Below are 21,432 nucleotides of genomic sequence, written 5' to 3'. Positions count from 1 at the left end.
GGCAAGATGGAGTACATAATTATGTTCCTGCAATTGAAATTATCGTCTGGCTGTAGGTTGAATCGTTGTGTTCGATGCGAATACATGCTTCTCAAGTTCGTAACGGAGAAGTAAAGTGTGAACTCACATTGTACGTCACAGGCAAGCCACTTTGAACACTTCGGAAAAGTTGCCATCCTGCGGATCTTTTTTTGGCCAACACTGGAACGTGTCGAAACGGTTTTCCATGCCACGCATACTGCACCGAAAGGTCTGCTTGGCCGCCTGTTCGGGATGGAAGATGAAAAAAAAAAAAAAAAACAGATGTTATATCCTTAATGAGAACGCACAATAAAGTGAGCAAGTGAATTCAGCTCGTCGCAAGTTGTCCACACTGGTGATGAATTTATAATAACACGTACCCTCTGGATCCACGTAGTAGTAAAACTGGAGGCAGCTCTTTGGTGAGAAGTGGAGTAGCTCACTTTCAAGGACGCCCACGCGGTTCTTTCTGGCAGATTCGGCATCCAGCAATAGAAAATAACCTGCGCACAAAGAAAAATTTTTTCATATTAGGCAAGTGTAAAGAACTGGAATCATTGAACGACTATGCATGAGCGAGAATTTAACGACGTGGACCGTGGTAAAATGTTATAAATAGTTAGCAGCACTTATTCTGACGGCGATAGAGATGAATACGTTAGTTCGACCGCCCTCATCTTTCTTACCTTTCTTAGTTCTTGGGTTTAGGTCAACTATAGCCCAAGAACTAGAATTCTGAATCTGAGTTTACTGGACAGCTGCATTAGGCTTAAAATTATGCACTTAAGTGAGGCGCGCATTCACACCTTCACCACTGGGTCACGTTCCAAGTGTACTACAGCGTTGAATGAAGTACGACTTGTTCAGCTCAGTTACCTACGCATCATCAAATAAGTTTCCCAGGGACAATCTACAAACAGGAAAGGGCCTTTTCCAGAAAACAAAACAAATAAGGCAGGCGTACACATTGAGCTAACTAAGCCGACGAACGGAAAGATTTATGCATATAAACAAGGAATATCCGGCATATTCTTCCATGCTGTGTCAGCGCGCGAACTTGGAGTGTCCATTTAATGTATTTTCTTGGTGATTCGCTGTACTTTTACCAATCTTTTGAAGAAACTACCTCATCACTTCATGACGAAAATCCTCTGTTCTCTCATTTGTGTGGCGGAATAATTTCCCTAGTCTTCAGGCCACTTTTTGTGTATCTAGTAGTATCTTTTTTATTTTTTCTTGTAATACAAGAAAAAGGAACAGAGGCAAAAGGCATTTTATACGCCTGACAAGGGCCTCTGTACCCGAAGTTCGCAACACATGCACAATAGAAAAAAAGAAGTTTTGACACATCATAAAAAACCACATGAGCGCTAACAAAGAAGTACTGCAATCAACACAACCAACACATGACACGCTTAAGACACTGCAGATACGCAAGTCTTACACAGATAAATAAATAAATAAATAAATAAATAAATAAATAAATAAATAAATAAATAAATAAATAAATAAAACAAGAACAGAAAATTCGATGCATCGTGTAACCACATGAACAATAATAATAATAGAAAAAGACATTATCTGTTAGAAAAGGAACCGTGACTCACTTTCCGTACACAAGCAAAAAAAAAAAATTCATACCACGATGACACTACAAGTTTTGAGCAATATTGTCTGTAGAACATATCCTACAATGTCGCTCCGAAAAGCCCGCAAGCTTTATACGCGACTTTTGTAGACCAATGGCCTATAGGTAGACCTAGATATATTTTCAAGAAATATGTGAAACCCTCTTTGAAACCTTCCGGTAAAGGTTCCATCAGTCAAGGCCCTCCGGGGTGCGGGGGTTTTAGCTAAGATGGTAGCCTTCTTCGCGCTTCTTGGCCCTGTGAACACAGGAGTCATTTCACTTAATATCCACTTTATGAATCAAATAACGCGGAACCAGAATTGTAGAATGTTAACTTGTATTCATATAGGGCTAAGCAAGTCATTTTCGCTCGACAGAAAAAAACTTGATAGCGATAGTAAAGTAACAAACGTTGTTTCAATCGTGCACGGTCAAAAAACAAATTTGAGTAAGAACAGCGAGCAGTCGCTGCCACCACGCTATAGTTTGATGTGTACGGCCGTTTCGCGCTGGCGCTCGCTGCGCCATTTCAATTGCGCCCCGAGATGCACACGCTTCTTCTCTAGCTCCGACATACGGCCGTGCAGGATCAATAATGACCTCCAACGACGTATGCGCGGGAAGAGTGTCGATCGCATCTAGCCACCATTCTTCTCGTGTCGCCTTCGCAGACTTGCCCTCTTTTCAGTTCAGTCGCCTGTGTGCCACCGGTTAAGCAGTTGAGATGCTAGGTATTTTAATATTGGTCGAAACAAACTAACAAAAATGATCAAACAAAAAGGTCATAATAACGAGCAGCACGCATGCCACAAATACGCTCAAGCATTCATCGTTCATGTTAGTCTTAAGCGACCATAAGAAACCAGTGCTAGCCATGCGTTACGACAACCTAAGAATACCGTTAAGATACACGATGACGGCTCCGATCGGTATGACGCGGAAATGGTACGATCTCTTGAACGGCGCCACACGTGCGCTCGGATGAAAGCTTGATAACACCAGGCGCATACGCCCGAGTTCTCTCCGTAGCATGCGCGTCGAGGAAACGCATACACTCATGTGTTGTATAGCACTCCGGTGCCCAGACAGATCAAGCACCGAATACGTCTCACATGATGAGCCGTGAATTTTCGGTCGCAAAATCCAAGCATGTCCTTATATAAAAGGAGAGGTTTCACTGTCTGTTGTCTACACGGACTGGGACATCTCAAGAAACGCAACAGCGCTTATGTAGCTTTGCACTACATGCAGACGAGGACACGAGGCTATGCTTACATGTGTATACTGATAGCTTTGATACCAAAGAAACTTCGGCAGCAGCATTTCTCATTCCAGAGCTGCATAAGGACTATGCGCGTCGGCTAGGCATCTTTCGTTTACAACAACTTCGGAGGTCGTAGCCATTTTACTAACAACCAGCTTCATTAAATTATCAAAAGGGAGAGTGTATTTGGACCTCAACAGCTCGGTGGAATGTGATCTGAGCATAAGCGCCAAGTACGACGTCGTTGGTAAAGCGGCACCTCCCTGCAGACCCCGGCGCTGGCAGTAGCGACGTTGGCAGAATAGTGAGAACCACGAAGCTGCACGGCGTATGTTAATGCCCCCTCCTACTGACATAGACCAAGCACTGACACTGGCAAAATATCGATACTTATGCAACGCCAAACGAAACCTTGCCTTTCATTCAAGCTGTACGGCGGTGATATGATGTCATTCGTGACGTTTCTGCTCAGGTCACGTGACTCCAAGATGTCGAGCTCCGAATACCCTCCGTCATCAAAGATGGCGAGAAACTCGGTCCTCATTAAGGATTCCTTCGTGGCCCTTACGTGTATTGAAAATGTCGCAGCAGGACGCAGATGTAAATACAAAATAACTTTCTCAAGCTACAGGACTAAAACATCATGTGGTATTCTGATAGGTTTCAAGTCGCTCCCGAATCAAAGGAAAATAAACGTGTTGCCAGAAGCTGCTGATGTTTATTTAGAAACTCGCCTCATTCCCATGTCACAATTCGACATACGCCGCATCTTACGAAGACTAAAAGGAGAACTCTGTGTGTCAAACTGGCTAACAGAGAGCCCAAAAGAAGTAATCTTAGACGCAGTTGACCTCCACCTTGAATACCAACTGGACCTCCAGCACCCACGACGCATCGACAACCTCGTACATTGTCTCCGAGTCCGAAATTCTTACACAAAGCAGTTATTATTCAGAATTAAGCGCATGTGATCTACAGCATGTTCGTGCGAAAACGAGGATGTGTATCACATATTGCTCCACTATCCTAGGCACATCACACACATACAGTGACTAGAACAGGAGCTCCGTTTTACTGGAAGCGAATCTTCACACTTGCAAAAGTATTAGGCACGTGGCCCCCAAAATGTCCATCATAAAGCAATGAAAGCCCGTCAGCGTTTCTATGAATACAGTGGTATTTTCGATTGGTATTGACTGGACTATATCGCGAGTGTACATCGCATTTGTGTGCGCTAGATAATCGGGGGCTCTGTTAGAACTAGCTACAACTTTTGAACTTGAACTCAATAAATGGAAGAATTATAGTTCTTTCATATATTTACGAATAACCTAGTGAAAAGGCGTTGCCGTCGCCAGAAAAAGGCAACAACTCATTCGTTTAATTCTATTTCAATAAAAAAGGTGCCAATTGGCACTCTTCGATAAAATAATTAACCATTGACTAGTTTCCTTGAAACAGTTAAGAGGGCGAACTGCTTTTATTCGCACGATGTGAAGTCACACGTATGACGCACTCAAGTTTAATGTCTGTCACATAATCAACTTTTGTAAGCAGCTCGTAGTGCTTCTTGAAAAATGAAGTCATATTAGAAAATGCCACGAATGAAGTTCAATAAGGCATCGATACATAATCAGGCAATAATGAAAGTGGCTGCATATAAACTGCCGCCGTAGGTAATAGTTTTTCGCTAAAGCTGAGCAGCGCGATGGATCCGCGGCGTAATCTGAGAAGTACTTGCTCAACGCCTACAGACAGGTATTCATGAGACGGAATGCATGGTCGCATACCATGTCTTGAGCCCACAGTGTGGTCGGCCGTGGGGCCACTGCGGTCTGGTGTTGGGCCCGACCACCGCTCCCACGTGAGGTTCTTAGGACCGCCAACGTTCCTCCAGTTGCAAAGGTCGTCCTCGAAGCTGCAGCTGCCCGGTCTAGGGCACTCCCAACCTGACAGGAGCAAGTCATCGACGGCCAGCGCGCTCTCGTTTCCCGATGGGCTCTTGCCTTCCAACTCGAGCCGCTGGGACAGCGCATGCACAGGGAGCAATACATCAGGATGAATATAGAGATGATAACGTGGTTTTTCACATTGAGGGCGGCCATAGTGAGGGTCAGGACAAGAATGAAACTTTCTTTTTTTAATGCGTAAACTCAGCGAAAATTCCACAATTTTCAGATTAGCCGTCATGAGTGTTTCGGGCGTTCGCATATAAACAGGAATGTAGCCGGTCCGGAGATATTCGTCCTCTGATTTTTTCCCATGAAATACTCGCGGCGTTCTGTATATTTTATCACGTCTTAGTGAATATGGCTTTCTAAGAAACTGATTTGAACCACTACTGACTACATCAACGAAAATAAAACTTCTAGAGGATGTTGTCATTACATATCTTTTTAGGCATAGTAATTTACTTAGTCGGAACTATTATGACACTATTTTTATATATTTTTATATATTCTGAGCTTTTGAACATGCGCTCAGACGGCAGTCAATGGGGGCATCCAAAAAGTTGAGCATTTGGAGCACCTTGAGGAGATTTAGAATAAAAGTCACCCGTTTATTATTTTTAATGAAATACGAAAACTTGTAAAGCCACACCGGTAAACAGCATAGGTGTAACGCTTGGGGATGTTGTACAAACCCCCCAGTCGAAACATGTACTGCTAACACACACACACACACACACACACACACACACAGATATATATATATATATATATATATATATATATATATATATATATATATATATATATATATATATATATATATATATATATATATATATATATATAATGCACGCATGTGCAGACACAGACGCACACACATGTGGCTCGTTGGCACACCATTCCCCCTCCATCCATCCACTCTCGATATAATATTTTCGTTACATCCATGGACAACAGCCTCCAGCCTGCATGTTTAGAGAAAAATTCTCGCCATTGAAATGCACACCCTGCTTCTCACAATGGCAGGGTGTACATTTGCATAGCCCGTGTTCCTCTTTTCTCACCATGGATGACGTATCGTTGACAGCTATGTTCACTGATCCGGATAACCACTGTCTCGGAAGTCGGTCTTCTCCGTTGATGGTCCATACGAGCTCTCGAGATTCCTCTGGGGTGGCTACGTGCTTATATACGCTGAGAGTCATTTCGCGTTGCCCCGTGAAGAAGTGCCAGAAGCGGAAGCACCTCCGCTCCACCAAACTCAAGTCGTGCTGTGCGCTGACCAGGCGGCCACTCGGCCCGTCAAGCCTAGCGAAGTAGCCTACGAAAAAAAAAAAAAAAAAAGTTTAGTCTTTTCTCGAATTTCAGATTGTCCGGGATATTGAGACTTCTCAAATGCGTCGTGAATGCCCCCTTGTTTATGAAGAAGATTTTTTTTCTTTGCCCTGTTCATGTTGTCACATCTAGCTACTTCATTTTGCGCTGTATTTGTTTCGAGTAAAAAAAATGCAATCGGGATGGAGTTAAACGCACGAAACACACCTTAAGTTGCTCTATTTTACCTCGCGTGAACCGCTTATCCACACACTTTGTTGAGTAGAAATGGAGTCAGAGGCAAAGAGGAAAATTTCTGCCGATAGTTTTGCAAAGTATAGTTAAGGCGTTCGCTCTGGTAACACGTAAGTGTCATATCTCGCAGTCGAGCTCGTAATGCTCACCTGTACTTGTGCCAGTAGTGTGATCATTTGCAACGACCTTGAAGTTATGACCCGTGTCCACCACCCAGCCATTCAATACCCAGTCACATGGCCCTTCTTCAAAGTTGCAGGTAACTATGTCGAAAGAAACATTACAGAAAAACGTTATGATGTAAATGAATATATTAAATGTATATGTAAAAATGTATAACACTGTCTCCGGTTAATTTTAACGCAAAAAGAAGCCGACGAACCGACAGAAAGGAAACCATTGGGGGACGGGGAAAAGGAAAATGAATGTTAACTTTAAAAGTGGTTTAAATAAAATATGCGCGACTTAAAGTTAAGTAATCACCCAAAGGTACAAACGATCATGCTGCAAATAATTTGTTTTGTTAATAATTTGTTGGGGTTTAACGTTCGAAAACCACGATATGATTATGAGTGACGCCGTAGTGGAGGGCTACTGAAATTTCTACCACACCTGGGGTCTTTTAAACGTGCACCTAAATCTAAGTACACGGTCCTCGAGCATTTTCGCCTCCATCGAAAATGCAGCCGCCGCGGCCGGGATTCGATCCCGCGACCTTCGGGTCAGCAGTCGAGTGCCATGACCACTAGACCAACGTGGCGGGTCCTTGTTTTGGATTTTAATATATTGTTTACGCTGAGATGACGGCAATATAATGTTTGTTATTTGTTGGCGAGAATGAAAAAAAAAAAGATAGCAGCTCTAATTTATCAGGCCAAGATAAAACCCTAATATTACCGCTAATAGCACTGACATATTTGCCTTTCAGTTCTATGCAATAACGTGCGGCTATAACAAAGCGCTTCCATCTATTTTCCACAACCAGAAAGATATGTGCAGAGGCTATCAACTGCATTCACTGACAAAATAAACATTAATGAAAAGAAATGTTCTGATGTACTTACGGGTTGGTGGACATGGCAGCTCGTCAAATGCAATGTCATCAACACCAATAAAACTTGGGCTGTAAGCCGGAAGCTCACCTTCAAGCACAAGCTATGGAGGTAAGAAAATTACCAATTATGTTTAGGACCGCCGTTTTATATAGTGCGTCACTTCTTCCTCAATAAAAACGGCACTAAAACACTGCTCATATGTGGGCAGTGTTTGTTGCTACATAATCCACTCTCGCACTAACGATAAAGGCGAGACCATGGCGAAAATCTTATTAAAAGTATTGATGTGCTTTATTAGAAATCTAGCATAATAGTATATGTTAGTTTTAAGATGGTAGGCCACACTCACAAAAAAAATAATAAAAAGTCAGGACTGAAATAACATTTTTTTCTCACAGTAAGCATGTTTTATTTAACTTACCCAACTATACAAAGTGTCAAAAATTATTTCATTTTTTGCGAGTACTTTTTGTCATAAAATGTCCTAAAAGTGCCAGTCACGCCAGCAATGATAACTAATGAACTGCTCAATTGAGTAAAGCTGTGGCATTTAGGCAACGAAGTGTCGGAGCTATGCCATGAACTAGAATAAATGTAATCACACAAACATTTCGGAAGCGATATTTAAAAGACTGCGTGAAGTTAAAAAATTGCCAGAATTTGTTTTCAAATTGAGCTGTCAACTCAAGAATATTGCGTCAATTTCGTTTATCCTAGTTGATTGCATCGATCTATGTTTTCGGAGTGCGCAAAATTTCATTTCAAAATACGCATCTAAAGGAACGTTATCATTGTTTGCGTAACATAAGGCGGAGCAAAATCTGGTTTTGAGAAAAACAACAAACATTCTTCGAGGACCGCGCGATCCCCTAGTGGCTGGTTATAGAAATTTTAAGATAATTACAAGTGTACAACTAACTAAAAAAACGTCTCCTAATGTTACAGTGAACACGGAATAAAAAAGTGCATTTAATCGCGCTTATATCCCGAAAAAAACTTATTTTTGGAACCAATGCAATGTGGTTTCGGCTTCGCAATTCAGTGGAGCGGGTTGGAGAACACACTGTCACTCCCAAACTACTCATGGTAGAGAGATCTTTTGCAACAGATATTTTAACATTTGCGCACAGTTAAAAAGCAAAAAAGAATAAAATTGGTATTGTGCACAAAACTTCACTTTTGATTGTGGCTTACCACCTTAAGCCGCAATCGTATTCTAATCCAGTAAAAAACGTACAAGGCTTCTCAATTTTACTAGTATTACACAAGTATATTTCAATGAGGAATTCGCAAAACATATCTCTCGTAAACCACATTCATACCTGAAACGAGGCATCTGTGATGTTAACGTTTATAGTTGCTTCAATCCAGCTGCTTCCTTGGTGCCCAATCCTAGTCCATAGATTTGAGCCAGTACCAGACGCATTGTATATCCGCAGGGTCAGTCGACTTTCGCTGTCCCCTTTCATGTGGTACCACATGTGAAAGCAGCGACCAGTCGGGCTGGTCGCGTTCAATTTTGCGGAAACCATGTGCGCCACGACACTCTTATCTTGCATGTTTTCCACGGCTAGGTACATCCCTGAGAAAAAAAAAAGGATATGAATATAAGCATTATACTGAAAAAAGTTTCTACTGAGAAGACTCACCACTAGTAAAATAGTGCCAGCGTTGAAAGAACTGCAAGAAGCGACAGCTCGATCTTTCAGTGAACAGGAAAAGATTAATATGCTTCGAACACGTCCCTATTATCACACAAAAATCACTTTCAAGAGTAGTCTTGGAACCTATTCCTGTATTACTATATGGTGTGTGCGTGCACACAATCGATTTATTCTTCTAGCATTTCTAGTGCATCTCTTTTATTTTCCTGCGGTTCTTCTGGTAAAGAGAACGGCGATCTTGGTAAAAGAAGTCGCGCCCTGCCTGAATTCAAACCTAGAAGATAAAAAACGACCGGAACACTGAATGAATTCACGGGTATATCGGATGAAAAATATTGCCGCATTGCCTCGGCGCAATCACAACTTGGGAAGGAAGGAATACGGAAAGGAGAAGGCAGGGAGGTTAACCAGACAGCAGTCCGGTTGGCTACCCTACGCCGGGGGAAAGGGAAGGGGAGTGGAAAGATGGGAGAGACAGAGAGAGAGAGGGGGAGCGAAAAAAAAAAGGAAATGATCAATAAATGCATTGACACGTATGTAGCGGTGGCACTGTAAAAATAGTCACAAGCGCTCACAAGCGTTCACACAGGCCCGTAGTCCTTAAAAAGCACAAAAGTGCTTTAACTGCCTTGTGGGCCGACGAGCGATGGGGATGGTGCTCCAGAAGCATCTGCACGGAGAGCGGCCGATTGTCCAATCGTCGCATCGCATCAGAAAGAGTTCGTCTTTCGGAGGCAAATCGAGGGCAGCGGCATAGCAGATGATCAATGTCTTCCTCAGTACTGCAGACCTCGCATGCCGCACTGTCGGTGATTCCAATTAATGTTGTGTATTCCTTCGTGAAGGCAACTCCCAACCAAAGCCGACAAAGAAGTGAAGCTTCACGTCGACGAAGTCCGGATGGAGGTCAGTGTTCCAGCGTAGGGTTTATTTGGTGGAGTCTCGTACGTCGTATACTTGGCATGTTCCATTCCGCCAAACAGAGACTACGTGCCAGGTGACGAAGCTGCCTCGCAGCGTCTGTCCTGGAAAGAGGAATCGGAACGGTAGTCTCTTCTTGATGGGATGTGCGAGCAGTGTTGTCTGCGGAAACATTGCCACTGATCCCGCAATGACCAGGTAGCCACTGAAAGTCAACCTCATGGCCTTTTTCTTTGACGCGGTGATGAATCTTGAGAGTTTCGTACGTAAGCTGTTCATGGCATCCGCGTCGGAGAGGTGACCGCAGGCACTGTAACGCCGGTTTCGAGTCGGAGAAAACAGCCCATTTGCTCGGTTTCTCCGAATCGATGTACTCTAGGGCACAACGCAGAGCCGTAAATTCTGTCGGCGTAGATGTAGTTACATGGGATATTTTGAGTCGTAGGGTTATTTCTCGTGCTGGTATCACCACCGCACCGCCGGAACTGGACGCCGTGGTCGACCCATCGGTGTAGATGTGTACGTGGTTACTGTAGGTTTCGTGCAAGAAAAGTAGGCTGAATTGTTTTAGTGCTGGGATGGATAAAGCTGATTTCTTCTGCAGCCCTGGAATTGTTAAGCGTACTTGTGGAAGGTACATGCACCACGGAGGAAACACCGGCTTCTCCGCAGGCGCATACCCTGATGTGAACGATGCGCGATGGGCGTAGACAGTTGCACTAAATGTCGTACGGGGCCTTTCCGCAGCGAGGCTTGCCAGGTGGTGGGAAGGATTCCTGGCATATTGCCTGAGGTAAGTGCGCATGGTCTCAATGGTGATGTGCGTCGTGATCGAGTAGTCCTAGCAATGGCAATGGTTTCAGCCGTTGAAGTGCTGCGTGGTAAACCAAGGCATATCCTAAGAGCCTGAGCTTGAATGCCTTGTATCGTACGAAGGTTAGTTTTGCAGGTATTGGCTATTGCAGGTAGGCTGTATCGCAGGAACCCAATAAATAATACCCGGTACAGCTGTAACATAGAATGTATGGATACTCCCCAAGTTTTTCCTGCGAGGAACCTGAACAAGTGACAGATAGCGTTCAGCCGCTTTTTCACATAGTTTACGTGAGGAGTCCACGACAGGTCTCTGTCGGTTATGACACCCAAGAATCTGTGACTCCTGCTGGATGACACACATTGGCCGTTAATTGATAAGCCGTAAGCGAACATTGGCTTTCTGGTGAATGCCACGACTGCACACTTTTCACTTGCGATTTCGAGTCCTTGATTACGCAGGTAGCGAGATGTCACTATAGCTGCCTTCTGAAGTCGAGCGCGAAGTTGAAGCCGCGTCACAGCTGACGTCCATATACAGATGTCGTCAGCATAAATGGAAAGTCCTACGCTGCTTGGCTGGTTGTCAACTAGTTTAATGAGCGTCAGGATGAACAAGATCGGGCTTAGCACTCCTCCTTGAGGGACTCCTCGGCTGCCATAATAATCGGGTGTCGGTCCATTCTCTGTCTGCACGTGAAATGATCGCTTTTGCAAGTAGCTGTGCACCCACATATAGATCTTGCCACCAAGTCCTACTGCTTCTAACGCACTTAGGATGGCTTCGTGGGTGACATTGTCGTAAGCCCCTTTAATGTCTAGAAACAGAGCAGCAGATAATCGTTTGCAGGCCTTCTGGTGTTGGACGTATGTCACCAAGTCAACCACATCGTCTATTGACGAGCGACCGCGTCTAAACCCGGCCATAGCATCTAGGTAGATACCGTAGTATTCTAAGTACCATTCTAGACGCGTCAGGATCATCCTTTCCATTACCTTTCCCACACAACTAGCTAGCGCAATCGGGCGGTAGGAGGTAATGTCCAAGTGATGCTGAGGGGAGTAGTGTATGCGCCTGCTTCATGCAGTCAACTGCACAAGTTTTATCCGCTGTATTTGCTTTCGTTCCAAGAAAAAAAAAGGAAACTCTCACCATGTCCTGTAGTGTGGTCAGGCGAGGCAAAGGGCGGCTTGCCAGAAAGAATCTCCCATTCACCGGAGTCCGCGATATTCTCTTGGTACCAGCCGCACCCGTTCTTTGTTTCAAAAGTGCAGTTCACAGCTGAAAAGGTTATTCAAGAGGGCAATTATGAGAAATCGCACCGTAGCTGGAATAGCATACTAGGAACGCCGCAAGTTAGTTCTAGCGCAGCAGTCAAATTTCACTATGTACACCGAGAATACGAGGACTTTCACTATTCCGTTTATTTTATTACGTTTATAGGATGTTTGACAGAACAAATTCGCATGAATCAGGTAATTAACTTTTTGCCATTTTGTTCTAAATTTGTTGAGGACATCAGCTGATTTACGAAACCTCAACATATGCTGAAGTGAAACTAGCACTCCTTCTCCTCAGAAAAACGTGACAGGTGGTGAAATGGGATGTTTATAATAAACTTTGTCATAACGCCTTGCTTTGTCCCTGCTTTTTATGTGACACGTTCAAGCTAACGCCACGCACTGGAAAATGGCTGTCTAGATATATATATATATATCAGTTTGTTAACCGTGTCGGACTGATTCCTAGGCCGCATAACGCAACCTCATAAGATCTATCTGCATGCTTTGCATGTTTTACTTCAAATACTTTCTCGAAACGCAATTACTGCCATAACATTTTAAAAGGAATCATGTGAAACTTAAACACATGGAGACGGAGAAGTCGTTTTTTCTCAGACTCCACGGCGCTAGTTTATAGACGTTCGACGGTGTTTTATAGTTTCATATTTAATTTTTTATGTTATTGTTGTGTCATTGTTTTCGTGCTTGTTTTTCATATATGTTATTTTCGGATGGCCGGCCCTTCTTGCGGCCTAAATTGTTTTTGCCCTCAAGAAGGGTCGGTTTCGCGGGTGAAATTGGTCAGATTTCATCACTTTGCTAGAACTGCCAGATACCGCTTTTAGAAATCTCAAGGCGGCAATCGGCTCTTCGCAGGAAGGGTTCCAATTCTTCGATTTGACACTACCGCCTGTCTCCGCTAATTAAAAAGGTAATTTATTCAAGTTATTTAATTACTACTGTAATTGATGTCTCTAGACATCGTAAAATGCCTGCCGCTACAGACAAAGTAATTAAGAAAGCAGCCTGCAAATATTCCCTTTCCCTTACTTTTGAGAAACTTCGGACACATCTTTTTAAACACCACGTATAGCCAATCGCTGAGCATCTGCCACAGCGAATTTTCACAGGTGTAAATGCCCAGTTGAACACTTCGGGACCCAAGTCACCAATTCAAATATATCCACTGGTACATGCCTAGTTATTTCCACATAGTTATCCAAGTTGTGTATTCGTAGATATACCAAATGACGAACACCCACTAAGCCTTTTTTTTTGTATACTCGGCAAGACAACAGCAGCCAGAACCCGCAAAGCTCGAGAAAGTGGCGACGAAGACTTTGCTTAAAATAAATCCTACAAAATAGCATGCATAAGACCACTCACATTCTTCCGTTGTATCCTCAGGGTGACAGTGGTGGTACTCAATGTCGTCGATGCTGGCGTTCTCAGCAGCAGAAAAGTAGAACTGCGTCAGTAGAGATTACGCCATGGACAAGCGCGTGGAACATTTGTCAATCGGCTTATCTCGAAGTCAATTCTGCCTTGTCCATTCATACACGGATTGCTACACACCGATTGAAGTCAACAATACCTCGGTTACTTAATTTTTTATGTTGTGCCGCAAAAAACAAAATGATATCTAAAAATATCATTCGCGCTGGCTATTCAGTCTAAATGAGGAACATTTCCTTGCTTTGAAAGCTTTCTTAGCACATTTTCTCGAGATACAAACGCATTTTTGCTTTTTAAAATAAATTCCTTGAAAGATTTTGAGTTGGACTAATCAACAAAGAGCACTCCGCTTTGAAGTTAACCTTCCTAAATATTATATTTCTTTACATCAATATTACTGCACGTCATTATGTCCTAAACCGAACACATTTTTATTTAATAATTCAAGCAAAAGTCTCCCAAAGCAGGCATTTTTACGACTGTCAGGTAAATATCAGGTCGCATTTCTACTTTATAAAACAGGGGCAACATTACAGTGCGGCATAGTTGCCAAAAATAATATGCAACAATATCTCTAAAGTGCTGTAAAGCATGCCTCTTTTTGATGTAGTTTTAGTCATAATTCAGTCGTGAATGAAATTCCCAAGCAGTTGGTTTAGGATATACTTCTAGGGGCAGTACATACGAGTACTTTTGAATCTTATTTTTCTGTCCTTACGTCTTACCCACGGCAGGGCACAAAAATATTTTGGTTAATCCAACTCTGCAGCTCATCTCTCTCGCTGTCATAACCTTGACCTTGTACCTTTACACCAATCAGATGCCCGTGCCTCTGGCGTATTGCCTGCTGCAAATTCCACAATGTTGACAGCAATGTCCATACAACGATTCAAAACAAAGCTTCATATCAACCATTTAGAAAGCCTGTTCATACACTGTACAACATGGATGTCCAAACCACTTCAGTAAATGCTACTGCGCCCACTGCCGCATACAGCGACAGTCGCAACGACACGGTGCTGCTTCTCACATTGACCTGGCAGTTCCTACGTACTTTTTGTTTGGTTCAACGGAACAAGGAACTCGTTTCATCATTTGGACACCACTCACACATATGAGCATTGGTGTTCCCCTTTCCTACCATCCCTCAAATAAATGTATAGTAGGCACGCTGAGTTTTTTCGATGATGTTCTGAAGTTTTCCCAATATATTGAACACTTTCCAGAGAAAATAAACGTGAGAGTGGTTTAAGCCACTCAAAATACAAAGAAATATTGCACGCCTTTCTTCGCATTGCCGCCGCGAATAAACACGCATTTCTATTCGTAAAAAGGGATGACTCGGCAGCCTATTTATTTGGTTATGGGACTGAAAAGGTCGAAATAACATGGCCTTGTGAATCAGCACAAGATTAAGCTTATGGAGGCAACTGTTCTCGAAAAACATCTACACTCGACTAAGCTGCAGTTTCTGTGAGAAAAAAATCAGCATGCTGCTCGAGCGTCTCAGCCTTACTATATCTAAACGTACACTGGTAGAGTGGTGAAAATAGTACCGCTTACGGCCACGCAACACCGCTACGAGCGCATGCACTTCAGCCGACTGCACCATAGACAGGTCCTTGCCTTTTCCTTGTTTCACCTCATTTAAGAGAGCTTATGCACTATCACCTGAGGTCCGCGTTACTTTACATCTTCCTCGTATAGCATTCATGATCAGCCATGCTTCAAGCATGCGTTGCCTCGCTTGTCTCGTTCTTTGAGCAATAGCGAAAGGAGTAGATTAGAAGAAGAGCAATAACCTGAATTGAGGTAGTTCATCACATACAGAATTGACGGCGCCCGTGTTGTTGAGAGTGCTTCGTCCCCGTCTTAGCACCATCAATTCTTACGCTAGGAGAAAAGAACGCTTCTGCGAGACCGGACTCCCGCTTCCAGCAAGGAAGTAAGGAAAGCGAGTTGACAGGCTTACTCTTGCGCCGGGACGTCGGTTTCCGACGTTCACTGCCTGCATCTTCCAAGTAACTTGCTCCGTGTCGTCCCAAACACGCAGCACCCTCCTTTTGATGGTCCCTCTCTTGTCTTTATCTCTCAGTGTTTCCACAACGTCAACAGAAAGGTGTGCTGAAAATTCTGAAAACGAGCGTAGTATAGATGTTAAGTGATTTGGGGGCTTTGCATGTCAAAATCACGATCTAGTCATAAGGCCCTCCATAACTAGGGATTCTGGAATTCATATGTACTACCTTGGATTCCTGGATGTTCAATTAAGCTTAAGCACCCCAGCATTTTTGCACTTTTCCCAGTGCAAAATGCGGCCACTGCGCCCAGCCTGTATTAAACCAAAGACCTCAAATTCAGCAGTGCAACGCCATAGCCTGCAAGCTACAGCGTCAAAGATTTCATACGTTTTGAATGCACGTATCTCTTTTTCACTATGTATTTTTTCTTCAATAATACAATGTGATTGCCTGCTCGTGCAACCATGCTCTGCGCTTCAGCAACGGTTTACCGTATACCGTCCATCGGCGAAAATGCCCTTGAAAGGAAGTGGCTCTCATTGTCACGAATGTAGCAGAACTAGTGCATCGCAAGTCTTTTATCGTAAAGCATTTTTTTAATTACTGCTCATTCTATATTCAAATATTCAGGAATTATTTGTTTGACAAAATGACAGCACATATACTCTACTAATAGTAATCATCTTACAACGTCAGCCCTACCGGAGTTAATAAATGTGCGAAAATATTGTGGTCCCAATGAAGGACAAGAAAAGTTACTTTAAAAACATTACTTTCTGGCATACGCCTTTAAAACACGCTAGTCATTAAAATAGGTAAATGAAGTGAGGCCGTATCTTCATACTTTCAACAAATACATGTCTATGTAAACCCGTACGTGTATTACTCCTTGTGCAGTAAATCTGCAAACAAGTATTTCTGAAGTAAACGCAATTATTGAATTATTATTAATGCGCATGTGCACAGCTACAACAAGCGTCCAGAAAATTTTGGGTATCCGCACAGTTGTAGTAACACTTACTCTGTCTAGGCAGAAAGGTGTAGAAACTGAGTCTGCATGAATGGCCCATCGCCCCCAGCTGAGGAGTCATCAAGGCTGTGTTGCGACCCCTGGGAACAGCTGCACCACAATCACTTGTTACGTCATGATACGTGCGTGAAACAGCCATATTAAACATAAGGTCTATAACGTCCACATCAAAATGTCTTGATGGCCATCTTTAATCTTACAGAAAATGCTAAAAATCGTGATTTACTTCAGACATGATAGTGGGATCATGTGGGTTTGTTGAATATGACAAATATGGGATATAGGATTTTCTTCTTGTCACAAAACAACAAACCATTCGCACTCTCATGAGGGTTTGATGAAACCGTTCTAATTCATCCTTGCTTCCTTGTTTGGTCTCACGATCTCCATAGTTATAACTGTATTGTAGCTGCCCATTAAAGTACGAGACAAGGAGCACCAAAATGGTGGCTCAAGTGTACACCACAGCTGTCGCATGGGCTGATTCAGAAGTGACATGAGACAAAGTGGCACTGTTTCCTGCTCCAGCGGCATAGCAACGGTGGAGATCCGATTATTTGCGATAATCGACAATACAATGAATAATAACGTTAGTTTTCAGTAATTAACTTTTTTTAATGAATGAATTCGGGAGACGCGTTATGCCTGCAAGGCTGCAGCCAAGTAAATGCGAGCCTTGTACCAGTTTTAGAAATAAGTTTACCCAAACCCGCACGTTGTTATGTAATGCCAGCCACTTGCAGGGGGAAAACACTGCAAGGAAAGCTCAACTGGAACACCAGTGCACTTCACGGCACGTTTTCAGTCTGCATTTCTTAAAAGTGGCAATAGGCATAAAGTTTCTAGGAAAATGGTGATGCTTTGAGCATTTGTTTAACTCAATTCTGCGATCAAAAAGCGCCGACTAACGTTATTATTTAACGAGGTTACTAAAATTATAATCGAATCGGAGGTTATTGTGCAAATTCTAATGTTGGTTCCTGTTTTTAAGCATAGCCAGCAAGAAAACGCTTTTTCTCGAATCTGCCATCTTCAGTAATAAGTGATCGTCAGACATGTGCGACATCTGAAAAGGTATATCGTTTATCTCGCTTTACACTTTGCATTCCAGGGAAAAAGAAAAGAGGCACGTATGCGACACGACAGACTTTATTGTGGGAAGCTCAAAGCGAGCTCGATAATTCATGCTCGATACTTCCACACCTATCATGCTCGATCTTCCACACCTAAAGAAATAACGATTCACTTTCGTTACTACTGGCGTTGCAAGACTTCTCACCGGCATCTGTCCTGAGGAAAGCAGCGTAGAAGCCGCGCTCGTTGTGGCTGCTGTCTTCGCGAGGCAGCAAAGGAAAACGTGCTTGGTTGTTGGAAACCAGGACGGTGGATAGGCGGGTCCAACGGGGCTGGGTCTGCGCGCGTGCGGCCTGTAGACCGCACATGTCCACCGAGAAGTCGCAGGCGCCTGTGTGGGTGAAAAGTAAGAGTTTAGTGCCGTTTCATAATGCTTATCGTGAGGTGCTCACCTCTTTAGCAATATTAAATCAGACGTTTAGTTGTCACCGCCTTCTCCTCTTAATGCAGATGGTGTTTTTGCAACCGTGCCATTGAACGCCTGATGTTGCCAACAATTCAAATACAACCAGCTATATGGCCGTGCACGCGTGTTTATTATTGTTGCACCGTTTTTCACATTTTGTACAATTCACTCCAAACGATTTATCTTCGTTCTTGTGCAATATTTTCCAGATGCTAAACCGATGTGTACGTACTATTCTATAAACATTTCTTAAAACAATTTATACGACAGCATATGCGTTCACAAGATTAAACTACGAACTCAAAATTTATCTCCAATTTCTAAAGAACAGGTTATATGAAAATTAGCTAAATTGTAAGGACTCTATATATGTGGCTGAACATATCGGTTGCTTGTGTCCAGGGTCAGAGCTTACAGCAGCGCGTATAACTGTTGACTCAACTCTTAACGCTCGTGAATTTTACAGCGATTTGTGAGCAGCTATGACCTACCGTCGATTGCCCACTCCTCAGCTTTTTTTTTTTCATTTTCTTAGAAAAAAAGCTCGTTTTACTTCTTTCGGGATCTTTTGGGTTCGTCGTCATTTCTTTAATACATATATTTATGAATTTACATGCTAAATGTCAAGAAAGGGCCATATTGTGAACGTAGCATATTGATCGTTAATGTAAGCCCTGATGCGCTAATGTAGCCCGCCTCCATTCTGCGCAATTATAATAAAATTCCCGCGTGACTAAAGCGCGCCAAACTCCTTATTCCTCCTCCTTAGTTAGAGTGCAGTTAGTCTGCCTAATTTTGTTTAAGTTCATGGGACACGACTAGAGATTGAATAAAAAAAAAGAGTCAAGATGGATATTCGCATGGATATCCTTACTGACTGGACTGTTTAGAACTCGGTCATGCTTCGCCAAGCGTATTAAATAAGTCAAACTACCTGCAGCAGAGGAGTTGGTCCTAACCTCTTCCAACATTTTTTTTAGCCTAAAGGCCTAGCGTTCTTTATGAAATGGGAAACCGATTTCCAATCACTATCCAACCAATTACGAGCAAAGTAAGCGTCACTAGTATGCGCAAGGTTTAAAGTTGTGGCAATGACTGACCGCAGTGGCTTTCGTCCGAACCGTCAGGACACTGTTTGAGGAAGTCGCACAGTTGGTTTGCCGGGATGCAGTGGGCGACGGATAGGCAGCTGAACTCATTACGTGAGCAGTTTGATGGTGCGGTAGTGGTGGTTTCAGTTGAACTCTTGGGCAGCGGACCTGAGGCAGTCACACAATGCTCAGGTCTAACAGGCGGTCGAGACTGTATCATGACTAACTGATTAGTAAACGTAGCAAAAATTATCCTATAGTGTTAATAAGAACAAAATAAAAAACTGATTTTACTTTATAAATAAACAAGCTTTCACAAAAAGCATCATTCAACATTACGCTGTCGAACAGATACGCCGACAGCGTTTCTTCTGATGGCTCAAACAGCTTTTCGCGGGTTTCGAGTTGTGGACAAGAATGCCCAACGCAATTCTTGTGAATGTGACATAACTATAGAACATATTTTTTTTAATCGCCCATCCTTCAAATGTCATGTTCTGCACGCTAGCCTTATCTGCTTACGGCGTACTGTCCTCGCAAGTAACTAAAGATCTTTGGATGTTTGTTGAAGGACTTTCGTGCACATAAGACCGCTTTGCTGCACTTGCGGTTAGACACTGTAAAGGGACCAAGAGTCCCACTGCCGTCTTTGTCTATGGGACATTTGTTTGTATGTTATTATCTCATCTTGTAACATTTTTTTCAGATGAACTTCAAGATCCTGATTCTGAAAGCACTAATGCACTTCTTCAAGTCAATTGAATGTTACAAGTGCTTGTATATACACGAGTGAATATACATCTGAGGACGTGCCTATATTCTCTATTTTACGTTTATTGTCCCCTTCCTTACGTGTGGGATAACCTACCGAGCGCGACCACTGTTAACCTTCGTGCCCTTTCTCATCAATGTATTTCTATTTTTATTTGCGTAGATGCAGTATTTACATTTGACAGTTCTTTAACAAAGTATTATTGCAGTCGTTTCATTATGGAAAACGCATTTGCTCATTGTGCACGCTGAAAGGCATGTTGAATAAACATTTAATATTGCAAAGTTCGGGTCCACTTTACACAAAAACACTTAGGTTCATTGTCTCTAAAGAAAGTCGGCAATTCTTTTTCTAGTGATGCAGTGCCCATTTCTCTGTATTGCCTGGCTGCTTGTTCTAAACCCGCACACCTATAGGGGTAAACAACAAACACAAGAAAAGCAATGGTGATAAATATTCAGGATTCTGTGCCGGTGTTTTAGAAATGCAAGTTTTATGCCCCAATTACCAAATTCGTTTACAACATAATGCGATACTGAAGCAATGTGAGCTCTGTCGTTCTCATTTTTCTACAACCTTCAGTACTGAGAAGAAAGGCGCAATTAGCACGTATAGCTTCACCGCAAAAAAAAAGGCAAACCACAGTCATTCAGAGATTCTATATAGACAAACTCAGCGGTAATATAAGGTATACCTGAAGCAGCATGACAGCTGTCAAGAAAAGTGACGTCATCGATCGCTATGTAACCTGGGGTGTTCCTCCCCCCTTCAGTGCTGCCTTCGATGGACACCTACACAAAAGTAGAAGAAAAAGAAAACTAAATGGAAACACAGGAACCGGAAAAAGTAAGACTTGCTTAAGACTCAGAGCACACATTGTTATACTCTTGCGACATGCAAAGGGTGTAGTACGTGCATGCGTGAGTACCGCATTAAAACAACGTTGCGCAAGGCTAACTTCACCGCAGTGAGAGTTAATGCGCGGAGAAGCCCGTTTCTGCAACCCACTGCACTCACGTACTTCCTTCTTTTTTTTCTTTCTTTCCTTCTTAGTTTTGATATGGCTGCATTGATTTTTGTTACGCGAATTTATTCTTAAAGCATCAGCTAAGTACAAGTACTTTCAGCTAACTATGAGTGAATAGAGCGTCTCGCGACGTAACGCGCGACCCGCAGGCTGCACGTTGAACGCTGACAGTGACCGCGGCATGGCCCACTTGCGAAATGAAAGGAGCATATACAGAGTACACGTACTCTATGCGCCGGAACTCATATAAATGAGGATGTGCTTAGCGTATTACGCGTCCCTTGAATCATAGTGCAGCCATTCGATAAGTGTAGTTTCTACTT

At 42.9% G+C, this 21,432-nt stretch overlaps 2 protein-coding genes across 2 annotated transcripts in view; both read right to left on the bottom strand.

The window, feature by feature from the left end:
* The window catches only part of LOC119381347 (MAM and LDL-receptor class A domain-containing protein 2), a 90,037-nt gene extending 83,480 nt beyond the window's left edge, over positions 1–6,557 (bottom strand). The window contains exons 1-5 of the mRNA XM_049412408.1: positions 6,545–6,557; positions 5,932–6,188; positions 4,706–4,937; positions 402–524; positions 128–264 (exon numbers count right to left, since the gene is read on the bottom strand). Of these exons, the coding sequence (XP_049268365.1) occupies positions 128–264; positions 402–524; positions 4,706–4,937; positions 5,932–6,188; positions 6,545–6,557 (762 nt within the window). The remainder of the gene's footprint in view (positions 1–127; positions 265–401; positions 525–4,705; positions 4,938–5,931; positions 6,189–6,544) is intronic.
* A 4,958-nt stretch (positions 6,558–11,515) lies between these two features.
* On the bottom strand, positions 11,516–19,530 carry LOC125757158 (apical endosomal glycoprotein-like). The gene is made up of 8 exons (XM_049412404.1): positions 19,320–19,530; positions 17,959–18,144; positions 16,671–16,769; positions 15,601–15,752; positions 13,560–13,641; positions 12,043–12,171; positions 11,623–11,707; positions 11,516–11,579 (listed from the first exon to the last, which is right to left on the bottom strand). Exons 1-8 carry the CDS (start codon positions 19,528–19,530, stop codon positions 11,516–11,518), a joined length of 1,008 nt encoding a protein of 335 aa, XP_049268361.1.
* Positions 19,531–21,432: the final 1,902 nt, after the last annotated feature.

The sequence above is a fragment of the Rhipicephalus sanguineus genome, chromosome 1 (assembly GCF_013339695.2).
Source record: "Rhipicephalus sanguineus isolate Rsan-2018 chromosome 1, BIME_Rsan_1.4, whole genome shotgun sequence".
In the NCBI taxonomy this organism is placed as follows: Eukaryota; Metazoa; Arthropoda; class Arachnida; order Ixodida; family Ixodidae; genus Rhipicephalus; species Rhipicephalus sanguineus.
The sequence above is the reverse complement of the archived record's forward strand: the minus strand, read 5'-3'. Positions and strand labels throughout refer to the sequence as shown.

Bases quoted from the DNA above. Each gene is read 5' to 3' on its own strand.
- LOC125757158 (XM_049412404.1), bottom strand. From the start codon at position 19,530: ATGATACAGTCTCGACCGCCTGTTAGACCTGAGCATTGTGTGACTGCC. The intron at 18,145-19,319 runs GTCAGTCATTGC...TCACCCACACAG, and splicing joins TTCGGACGAAAGCCACTGCG to GCGCCTGCGACTTCTCGGTG. The intron at 12,172-13,559 runs GTGAGTGGTCTT...TAACCTTTTCAG, and splicing joins TGAGGATACAACGGAAGAAT to CTGTGAACTGCACTTTTGAA.